Source organism: Saccostrea cucullata, unplaced genomic scaffold, assembly GCF_032062105.1.
Source record: "Saccostrea cucullata isolate Sc308-1 unplaced genomic scaffold, CSIRO_AGI_Scuc_v1 ctg8146, whole genome shotgun sequence".
Classification (NCBI taxonomy): Eukaryota; Metazoa; Mollusca; class Bivalvia; order Ostreida; family Ostreidae; genus Saccostrea; species Saccostrea cuccullata.
The window spans coordinates 14,582-27,219 of record NW_026926954.1 but is presented as its reverse complement, the minus strand read 5'-3'; the positions used below and the strand labels follow the sequence as shown (position 1 = coordinate 27,219).

The window sequence follows — 12,638 nt, the reverse complement described above, 5'->3', positions numbered from 1 at the left end:
TCATGGTTCAACATAACCAAGTCTATTAAATAACATGACCCAGTCATGGTTCAACGTAACCAGGTCTTTTAATGACCTCACCCAGTGACTGGGTTATATTAACTGTGACTGTGTTAGGTTGTTTAGAGACTTTTATGTTATACAGTGCCTGGATAAGGTTGTTTAGAGACTTGGTAAACTGTGACACGGTTAGGTTGTTTGAAACTAGGTTATGTTGAACAGTTAATGGGTTAGGTTGTTTAAGAGACTTGGTTCTGTTGAACTGTGACTGGGTTAGCTTGTTTTAAAACTGGTTTATGCTGAAGACTTACTGGGTTAGGTAGATTTGAGACTTGGTTCTGTTGAACAGTGACTGGTTCAGGTAGTGTAGACACTTGGTTATGTTAAACCATGACTTGGTTAGATTGTTTAGAGATTTGGTTCCGTTGAAATTGGACTGGGCTAGTTTGTTTGAACTAGGTTATGTTAAACAGTGAACGGGTTAGGAAGTTTTGAGACTTGATTTGTTGAACTGTTACTGTGTTAGGTAGTTGAGAGACCTGGTTGTTTTGAACAGTGACTGGGTAAGGTTGTTTAGAGACTTGGTTATGTTAAACCGTTACTGGGTTGAATTGTTTAGAGACTTGGGTCTCTTGAACTGTCACGGGGTTTGTTTGTTTAGAGACTTGATTCTATTGAAATGTGACGGGGCTAGGTTGTCTTGAAACTCGGTTTTGTTAAACAGTGATTGGGTTAGGTAGTTTTGAGACTTGATTTGTTGAACTGTTACTGTGTTAGGTAGTTGAGAGACTTTGGTTTGTAGACCTGTGACTGGGTTAGGTAGTTCTGAGACTTGGTTATGTTGAACAGTGACTGGGTTAGGTTGTTTAGAGACTTGGTTCTGTTGAACTGTCACGGGGTTAGATTGTTAAGAGACTTGATTATGTTGAAATGTAACGAGGCTAGGTTGTTTTGAAACTCGGTTATGTTAAACAGTTACTGGGTTAGGTAGTTTTGAGACTCGGTTATGTTGAACTGTGTTTGTGTTATGTAGCTGAAAGACTTGGTTATGTACGAGGGGTGATCAAAAAGTTCGCGAACTTTCTCTATATCTACAAAACCACAATTCAGATTAGAATAAAATTTGGTACACACATAGCCATACACAAGATTTATAAATAGCATATGCTGAATAAAGTTTTCCTCCTTGTTAGTGATGTCACAATATGAACATGACGTCACTATGTAGGTCACTTGTGACTAAAAATGGTTGTCTCAGTCGAACTCGTTCAACAAACGACTATACAATTTATTGTATATCTTATTGTATATCTTATAAATAATAATTTGTACACAGTTTATTAGTACAAATGACTTCCTATAAATTTAATCAATGATTGGATTGATCGTTTTAGTGAAGGAAGGCAAATAGTTAAATATGATACTTGTCATGTTGCCCATTAAAAGCAAGTTTGAAAAGATAAGTGTTTTTAATTAACCAATTTGCTATCAAAGACCTCCAATTTACACTTTGAAAAATAAAATATTTGAACAATAATATAATAATTAAGTACCTAATATATCGTTTACTTAAGATTTGAAACATATTAGATATGACAAAAAGAGGCATCCATTCTCTATCCACCTTGAATAAACGTCTCTCCCAGGACAGAAGATTTATCTTTATATGGTCGCCATGCTTATTTTTGGAAAGGATATTCTTATCCACCCATTCTGTTGCTGAGATTTGACCATTTCTGACAAATGAATTGTTCTTGTTATAAAACTTAACATACATGGAAAGAAATATAAAACCCTTATAAAATATTTTAGCTTTTGTGACAGAACGCTACGGAGGGGATCACGTGACCGCGAATACCACGTGTTTTGCGCATGCTCAGAACGATGGTTGATGTGCATTAAAATCGGAGAGGATAAATTTAAAATATAATCAACATTGAAACCAAATATTATTTCTTTTATGGAAGTTATTCAATTAGTTCGCGAACATTTTGATCACCCCTCGTAGAACTGTGACTGGGTTAGGTAGTTTTGAGACTTGGTTATGTTGAACAGTGAATGGGCTAGGTTGTTTAGGGACTTGGTTATATGGAACCATGACTGGATTACATTATTTAGAGACTTAACGAGGCCCGATCTACTTGATCTGCGCATATGTTTTAACGCAGCGTCGACATGGGCACGTCACAATACCCTTGACTGCCGTCATAATTGAACACATAATAACCTCACAATTAAAATGACGTCAAATTGCGCTAAAATGTTTCGCTGATCTTGCTTTCCTGGTAGCTTTATAGACTATGCATTGAGAGTTGGCATTTCTATTATTTTTTTTAATATTTGAATTAATAAACAACTTTGGAACCTAGTTATTTTTGAGGGATCAATTTTTTGGTACAGATTCATTAATTTTATCCTGTTTTATTTCAATTTGTGAGTTAAAAGAAAAACAAACACTGCAACTAAAAGTAAACGATTTTAGTCTTTCTCTTCGAACATGTTGAAGTGTTTATACACACTCTTTTTATTGCGGACTTAAATATGCATGGATTATCTTCAGTTTTTTAAAAAAATAAAATAAGTCTATAAATCATTTAAATTCAACCCCCGAAATATTTTATTTTTCTATATATTACATGATATTAGTAAAAAACGCAATTTTGTCGCCTCCCCCCCCCCCCCCCCCCTCCTCCCTCTACTCCTTTTTTCCACGTAAAACATTGTCGCGTGTTAAGAGAAAAATAAAGTATGGCGAGAAGATTATTTCATAATGTAAGAATAAATTATTTTTTAGAAATTAATACAGTATTGCAATCATTTGTTGGTGTTATGTAAACCCACTGCGACCTATAAAATACGTAGTTGGATAGAATAAATCCAAATTTTGTGTTTTGACATGCCCCCTTTTCACTGTAATGAAGGCTACCTCCAATTTTCTTTTCATTTTTTATAGAAGAATGAAAATTGCATGAAATATGTGAAAAACAAAGAATTTCATCATGTATTTTTTTAAATTTGTAAATTTCTTTGTTTATTGAAGAGTTTTAGTGTGTAATTGTGTATAAAAACACGAAAAATGGTCCATATCTTGACAGTGTCCCCATTTCACTACAATAAAGGCAAGGTAACACAATTTCATTCTAATTTTTCTAAACATAAAACATACAAGTATATTTCCAAGAATCAAAATTTTTCATCATTCCGTTTTCGTAATTTTCAAAACTAGATCGGGCCTCTTAAGTATGTTAAACGTGATCAGTGTTAGGTAGTTAAGAGACTTGTTTATGTTAAACCGTGACTTAGTTAAAAAGTTGAAAGATTTGATTATGTAGACTTGTGACTGAGATACGTTGTTTATACACTTGGTTATGTTAATCCTAGATGGGGTCAGGTTGTTTGTAAATTTTAAATTTATTAAACCATGGGCTTGGGTTAGGTTGTTTAGAGACTTGGTTCTGTTGAACTGTGACGGAGTTAGCTTGTTTTGAAACTCGGTTATGTTAAACAGTGACTGGGTTAGGTTGTTTTGATCGCAAGTGAGTTAACGATACACGTGGATGTTTCTATGCAAAATATTAATTAAATTACATAATTGTTCTACTACATCTGATGGAGAAAACGTTAAGACTTGTTTTCTAATATATTCTTGGTTCCCAGTACTCAATATACCACATCATATTATGACGTCACCAACCTCTACTATACAAGTTTATAAAAGAAACATCAACAAAATCGCTTCGGCGCAAGGGCATACCTTACTTTGTTTTACAGAAACAAGGTATAAAGAAAAAGACGTAGGATATTCTAAGGATTTAAGATATTGCTGCACAAATGTTGGCACTGCAATTGTTTAGTTACTAATCGTGTGGATTTAAGTTTAAAACAGGGTAAAAATTTGACAGTCCAGTGTAAGTTTTTAAAAAAAAAATTATCAATTGAGAAAGTGCATAGGATTTGTGCAGCAATTTTAATAATTTTAAGAATATTATCCTTAATATTATACATTGTCTATTTTAAATTAGATAGGATATGCCTTTGCGCCGACGTAGTTTTGTTGATGTGATTTATTACCTTGAATGGCAGAGAACAATAGTCATAATATGACGTCATAATGTGCGTTTGCATTAACAAACTGTGGGTACTAAGTGAGCATATGAAAATCAATTTGAACTTTCTCTGTACATAAAATAAAGAACTTAAGAATTTTATTAGCTCATTTGTATAGAAATAACCATATTTAGCCTTAACCCACTTACGATATTTGGTTATGTTGTGTTTGGAGACTTGGTTATGTTAAACCGTGACTTGGTTAGGTAGTTAAGAGACTTTGTAATATTGAACTGTGACTGGATTAGTTTGTTTAGAGACTTGGTTATGTTAAACCGTGAATGGGTTAGGTTGTTTAGAGTCTTGGTTATGTTAAAACGTGACTTGGTTCGGTTGTTTAGAGGCTTGGTTATGTTGAACTGTGACTGTGTTAGGTAGTTTAGAGACTTGGTTATGTTAAACCGTTGCTGTGTAGGTTGTTTAAAGACTTGGTTCTGTTGAACTGTGACTGGGTTAGGTTGTTTTGAAACTTGGTTCTGTTACACAGTGACTGGGTAGGTAGTTTTGAGACTTTGTTTTGTTGAACTGTGTCTGTGTTAGGTAGTTGAGAGATGTGGAATGTGGAAGAGTGACTGTGTTATGTTGTTTAGAGACCTGGTTGTGTTAAACTGTGACTGGATTATTTTGTTTAGAGACTTGGTTTTGTTGAACAGTGACTGGGTTACGTAGTTTTGAGACTTGGTCATGTTGAACTGTGACTGTGTTAGATTGTTTTATAGACTTGGTTATGTTAAACCGTGACTGGGTTGGGTAGTTTAGAGACTTGGTTATGTGGAACCGTGACTGCGTTAGGTAGTTGAGAGACTTTGTAATATTGAACAGTGATTGGATAAGGTTGTTCATAGACTTGGTTATGTGGAACAGTGACTGGGATATGGTGGTTAGTGGCTGGGTTACACTGTTCAGTGATTGGGTTCTGTCGAACCCTGACTGGCTTAATAGGTATTTTTGTGTATCGGTTTTTGTTTCCGATGAATGTTTTTTGTATTGACTGAGTTATGGTGAACATTTTTTTTAGATTATTATAACAGTGACTGGGTTATGTTGAACATCTATATCATGTTATATTGCTCGTTGAACGTTATTCATTTCTAGGACCTTTAATTCCTATTCTCCCAGGTTCACATTAAAAGATAATTACTTATCTTTATGAGTGATTCCTTAAAACTATCTTCTTTTTGTCTCGGAAGATTAACCTACTTAATCATGGTAATAATATTTTGCAGTGCGTACACACATTCTAAGTATAGTTCAAGTTCTACTTTGGCATAGCTTGTATATAGTATTGATATTGATAATGAAAACGCAGTCTATTAAGGAATCACTGTCTAATTTGGAGAGTATGCCAGGGCATCAACAATAGTGGGAAACATGGGATAATTTGTATAACGGGCGAAGCCCGTTACGCTAAAATTATCCCATGTTTCCCACTATTGTTGATGTCCCATAACAACTACATCCTGTAAATCATGGACACGCTAGGATACAACAACCAATGCAAAGTCCGGCAGTGTTCTCAATGTCAGGGGGACACGGAATTCTACTGTTACATGTGTCAACTTGACCTGTGTCTACAGTGTAAAGAGAGACATGTCACAAAGTCAGAAACTAAATACCATAAAATTGTGTTTTATATCACGCGCCACCGTAGCAAGAATCTTACTGTACAGTGTAAAGTCTGGCAGTGTTTTCAGTGTCAGGGGGACACAGAATTCTACTGTAACACGTGTAAACATGACCTGTGTCTACAGTGTAAAGAGAGACATGTTATTGATCTGGATACCATGTACCATGACGTTGTGATTTACCGTGACAAATATTACCACATTACAAAACAAGAAACTTGTGAAAGACATCCAGACATGTTTTATCAAAAGTACTGTCATTCCTGTAAACTTCCTATCTGTTTCCAATGTACAGAACATAGATATCACCAAATACTGGACATTAGAACAGCATACATAACAAACCGACAAAAACACAGATCAATCATTCAAAGCATCAGAAGTGAGACTCTCTATAACAGCAGCTATGTTCTGGCAGGAATCAGATCTAATTCAAAAACTTGTCACGCAGAAATCTCCATAGTTCAGCCAAAGAAGTTAATAAAAGCCCAGAAACTAAGGAACCTCATAGACACTGTCATGCATGACGCTAAAATCAAACACAAAAGATTTATTCAAAGTTTACAACAACAGAGGAGAAAAATGAACAGACATTTTGCCAACATAGAAACATTTGAACACAGATATGACAAGTTGGCAAACAAACCGCTAAAATTCCTCAAATTCTTAAAGAAAATCCCTGTACAGAGGTTAAAGGACACACCTAGTCTCACACAATACGCCCTGGTCTGCTTGAATGAATATATAAACACGGAGGATGTGACTGATTTACTGGGTGAAATCCAAATTATAGAGACAGGAAAAAGACAAGTAAGAAATGAATGTCTGCTGAAACCGATGTCTACACCAATATTGACCAAATCTGTCACGGTGTCAGGTGAAATATATCATATTTCCGGTTTGAAACCAGACGAGGTCTGGATCAGTGATGGTAAAAATCTTATATTGATAAACTCAGAGGGTGACAAACTACTTCATCTGACGGATGTAATTACTGTGTGGGGAAAACACACTGTAAACCTTACCGGAGATCTTATTTACATAGACAGGGATGGTAACATTATCAAACTCTCTAAAGATAACAGAACAAAGTTTACATTGATAGAGAAAACAGAACCATTGATATCACGGTGTATCTACTCCTCCCGCCTCAACGGCGATTTGCTGGTCGGAATGCGGTCCTACAACACAGGCATCATAACACGCTTTAATGACAAAGGACAACACAAACAGACTATACGGCACGACAACACAGGTCTGGGACTGTATTCTTATCCTATCTTCCTCACAGAGAACCGCAATGGAGATGTTATTGTGTCTTACTATCTCCGTCATGCTGTAGTGGTGACAGACAGTACTGGAAGAAGACACCGCTTCACCTACAAAGGACATCCATCAGGATCAGAACTATGGCCTTGCAGAATCTGTACTGACACTCTGTTACACATCATGGTGTGTGATTTTGCCACCAGCACAATACATATGATTGACAGGGACGGGCACTTCCTGTCACTGATACTGACACGACAACAAGGGATAAATGGACCAATGGGCCTGAGTTATGACGACAGAACTCATCTTCTCTGGGTTGGATTAGCCTACGGGGAAAAGAAAGTGTGTGTATACAGATACCTAGAGAGGCAGGGCTATCTACAGTATATAGCAAATCATAGTTAAATAGATTGGTGACATTACACATTCTGTACGGACACAGGGCAATCGGACAAGTGAATTAGATCTATAACGAACACATTCATACAAAAGATGTTTCTGAAAAAAAATTGTAATTACATGCAGTTACTTTTACAACCTAATATGAAATACAACAATAACTTAGTACCAGATAAAAGCTATATTTTTGACACATATCTACAAACTGTTTATTTTTTTCAACAGTATATGATTATATATAGGTGATAATTATATGGTAGCATATCCTTTAGTGACATTTGTTTAATCTTATATTGAAAGTAATTAAAAGTGGATATCGGGAAGAGGGAAGTTTTAAACTTAATGAAAAATATTTTTTTTAAAAAACATAGTTTTAATGAAATGGGGAAAATAAAGGTATAATTCCTCCCTCAACTTTAACAATTGTAACCCCCCTAAATATATTGCTAGAAGTTTTTGACTGCCCGAAAATATATATAAAAAAGTCTTTATGTTCAGGGTTCTCATCAGCTGTTTTACTTTGTTGGTCACGACACAGTAATATTTTCTCAGACACAGTGACGATTCAAATTTTATGCGTGCGACAGAGTAAAAATGAATGCTTACTCAGTAAGATCTGTGATAAGATAATTCAAGCATATATATTCTCTCTTAAGCAGGGACCTATGTCCGAAAACATCTTTGTGTGAAATTTTTAAAACTCTGGCATTAAAAACAATACCTTTGTATGCTTATTTTTACGTGGGAGCGCGTGCAAAACAGTGTGAAATCCTAAAGATAGATTATTTTCAGACATTATTTTTCTACTCCAAATATGAGCTAAAAAGAACCAAAAATGTCAAATCACATTCGAAATCAACAAGTATCTTTATATGTCTTGTACCTTTAAAATGAAGGCAAATACATTGTAAGTTATCTCGCATGAAAAATTATACAGGAGCACAATGTAATTATCACTCCATTTTTCTTGTCGTATTTTTTATAATTCCGACATGCATAACAGGCAAACTCTTTAAAAGTCTTTGTGTGAAAATGTTGTAATTCATATTTTTTGAAAAAATGATTCATCTTACTATTTTAACAAAGAAAAAAAAGTATACCTTTATGAAAACATAAATGAGAAATATGACGTTTTTTTCTTTTATTTTCGTTCTCTTGTGTCAAAAATATTGCCCTTTCTGCACTAAAAAGAAAAGTAAATAAGCACTGACAAACATCTGAATATAAAAATATTTTGCAAAAAACAAGTATTTTGTTTTTATTAGAAACAATTTATATGTTTTATTCTTTTCTTCTTAATTCTAATCATTCCGTTTCTTCCCCCCACCCATTTCCCCGTCAACAACCAGCACCTATAAAAAAAATTAGAATGACCTTATACAAAAAAATCTACATGTACTACAAATCAATAAGCAGAACAGTTTAATTGTTAATTCACCTGTATCGTCTATAGTCAGTAAATCATCCAAATATAAAACAGATGTGACAATCTCAGTGGTCTCAGTGGTTACACCTAGAAAGGTAGGACAGTACTTTGACAGTCCAGCTCCTCTGAATGACTCTGGAATAGGGGGTCGATATGGGTGTACAACAAGTTTGCTGCAAACAAGTTGAGTAATGCTAGACAATCCTAACTTTCAGAAGTTCGGGCAAAGCTGGCACGGTCTTTCTATTCAAATAGAGTTCAGTCCAAGGCCAAACTTAAAGAGAATCCTATTTATTTGACTCAAACACGGGATCCACAATATTTTGTAAAAACAAACATCCCTTGCAGAGAAACGTTATAGCAACATTCTCTTAAGTTAAATCTGTAGAAGGCACTGGACTGCTTGCAAAAGGTTATTGAGACAACAAAGAGTGTCCAATAAAACAATACAAGTCCATAAACAAGACAAATAGGAGCAGAGCAAACACGGAGGTGGGATCAGGTGCCATGGAGGAGTGAGCTTCTCCTGCAAACTGTTTAAACTCGCCGTGTGGTCTTTGTAAACTGGAATTATTTCAAAATGATTCGTGTATCATTTTTAATTGTTTTAACAGCCCCAAATAAAGTGAAAATGGTTGAAAAGATACATGATGTTTGCACATTATATATTTAAATTTTTCAAACGATTTTTTGAATTTTTAAAACTTAATCCAATCTGAAAAAGTGTTCCTCTTCAGACTTAGCCCTTAAAAACTTATTCATAAATATTTATATAATTTTTAACAATATGAAATTTCTTCATTGTTGTTGAATCGAAGATTATAAATTATAAAACCTGAAGAATTTCCCTAAATTTATTAATGCTGACAGCATATATTTACTTATTTTATGGTACAAGTAGATACCCGTACTTGCAACACAAACTGTAAGCCCTCTTGTTATAGATAAAGTCGGAGATAAAAATATAAAGTTGATGTGCAGTTTAGGGATAGAAGAAGATAACTTGTTAAATGACATACTTCAAGATCATTAGAATCGCAGTACAGTTAAGGCAACACATGAAAAAAAATATGGTAATGAGGTCATAATGAGGTCTGACGTCAAGACAGTTGCTCCGCCCTGATTGATCCATATAAGGGAATAGTGCTCAAAATAACTATTTACCGATATTTGCAAGACTTTGTGATAAACAGCAATATTTTCATGTTTAAATGGAAACTAATTAGTGATTTTCTCGTAAATATAATAGCATGTTTTTAAAATACTTCTCTTTTTAATATGTCGTTTGTCTGCATTCAGCTTCAGACAAGCGCTTGCACTCGATGACACGGAATGTTGTTTACATCTAAAAAGCGTGGCGACATCAGCTGAGATATGCAGTGGATTTAAATGCAATTACCACACAATCTTTAACGAAAATTGGGATAAAATAAGAGACAAGGCATTGCTTCTCCCTTTTACGAGAATATGAGGACATTATTTCGGAAAATGTCAGAAAACAGAGACGATTTGCACCAGCTCCGTAGATCCATCACTGTAATATTCCAGGCCAGGTATGTGTGCGCATATGTAGGTACATGTATAGATCTACAATATGTATACATGTTTTTATCAACATCAAAGAAAAACCCCGAGTGTGTGAATGTTCATTTAGATGTATTATTTATCACAGTCAGTGAAAAATTGTAATGCATTGCCTTGTGTGTACCCCCCTCCCTATACTAATTAAGCTGCACGCTTAATGACTTTTTAGAATTATTTAAATTTAACTGCACTAAATATGTACTGATTTTTTGTCAGCTAGCTCATTTACTTTGAGACAATATCTCTAAACAAGCAATGATCATGTCATACAAACATGCTACACCATTCAAAAAAATTATCAGTATCATTATATTGAAAACATAGAACCTCAACTGGTTGTAGTTTTCTAGAATTTCTAAATTAATGAAAAAAAACTTTTTTTTTTTTAGATTACATGTACATTAAAAATATTTGTATAATAATACTTTTATCATTGTAGCTGTCCAGAGTTTCAGGCTTAAAGAACATGAAGAATGAATAAATAAAAAATGTATCATTTTCCACAGTATATGTATACTTCTAATTAAAAGCATTTCACATTTATAAGGTATGCATGTGCTATATATATATTTTTTTTTCATTTTGGTAATGGTGAAACTCAGAATTTTGATTAGAAAATGTTTCTATCAATAATTGTTGTAAAAGTCAGAAGTTTCACTTTCCCAGAGAAGTTTTGTGACAACATTTTTTTGCCATTTACATGAATAACACAAGAGCGACAGCCTGGGTCCCTGTCCCTGTTACTGAGGTCCACGCAGTATAGATATAAGCGAGGCTAAACCGGATGCCATGGACAAACGACAGGTTACGCATGCGCAAGAATGCCAGAGATTTCGCCCCTTAGGCAACTTGCCCGTAGAATATTTCGCCCTATTCGAATTAAAATTTTATGTCATTCATTAGCAAATCACGCTTTTAAATCCGCATATCGTATTGATATATTCATTGGCGGATCCGAATTTCTCTCTTAATATATTTTCATATACAAACTAAACATTGGTTTTATTGCACAAGCATATTAAACTGTAGAAAGAAATTGCAGAATATAGATACATTTACTAGTAACTAAATAAACAACTTAAATAAGAAACGCAATTCAATGACTACAAAAGTTCTAGGATTTAAAAGGTAGGACAAGTTTTCACCGGCATTAGTTTTGTGCATCAAGGTTCTAAAAATATTTGTTATTTCAGCAATACTAATTACGTTTAACAGAGGGATGTAGCATCGGTTTTTAATGCGTGGGAAGGGGGGGGGGGGGTCCGACAAAAACATCTGCGTACTTCACTGCTGTGCTACACGTGTACCATCAGATCTACATTATTTTTCCCATGATAGATTTCTTCCGTAAAAATCCAGAATAGTTGTCAAATCCCAGATATTATGGATTACATGTATCAATAAAAAATAGCCCAATTTTTTAAACTGACAAAACTAAAGGCTAATTAATCGGAGAATAAAAAAATTAACAATTTTGCTTTGATACTACAATCAGTCATAAGTAGGCAGATTATTGTAGAAAATGTGAACAAACTTACATGAATATTCACCACAACTAGAAATTATCTTAAATTGAATTTCGGTTATAAACACATGCATATGGTCCACGTATTGCAGTCTTTTTTTTGTAAAGGGCAGTAAATTGTGCTTCGTATACCCTACATCACAAGGGCCAGGTGGAGTACAATGGATTCAGGGCAAATTTGCCTTGAACATAGCCCATTGTGACAATGGGAGAATCTTGTCAAGGCAGCTTCCGGTGGAGATGATCATTGTGATGTCGTATTTTTTACGCCGTCGATGTACTGTATCATTGTTACGTCGATATTTATTTCCATGGTTAACGGCAACGGCTCAAAAACTCACAATTTAGCGCGCATTGCTCTGATCAATCAAAGGAAAACATAGAATGTATTCCACCTGTCTTTCCTGCCTTGGCAAGGATAGGTCAGGGGACCAGGCAACAGAGAGTGGTGATATGAATTCAGAAAACCACAGTGTGGTGATCTGGGATGCAACATCACGGCGTCATGTGATTGCGTAAAATTAACAGTAATATTGAGTGCTACACATAAGGTAAACAATAAATCAATGTATCTGTTAGTAGCCTGCCTTGGTTTCAAAACTGAGTGAACTCGGTGCTTTCTGGTGAGTATCAAATACGTTGGGAGATAAAAACCCTATCCGCAAGTGATAGTTGGATATTTATTGATACATACATTACG

At 34.7% G+C, this 12,638-nt stretch overlaps 1 protein-coding gene across 1 annotated transcript; it reads left to right on the top strand.

Annotated features, from left to right (window-relative positions):
• Nucleotides 1–5,576: 5,576 nt before the first annotated feature.
• Nucleotides 5,577–7,409, top strand: LOC134273041 (uncharacterized). The gene has a single exon (XM_062755210.1). It carries the CDS (start codon nt 5,577–5,579, stop codon nt 7,407–7,409), a length of 1,833 nt encoding a protein of 610 aa, XP_062611194.1.
• The last annotated feature ends 5,229 nt before the right edge of the window (nt 7,410–12,638 follow it).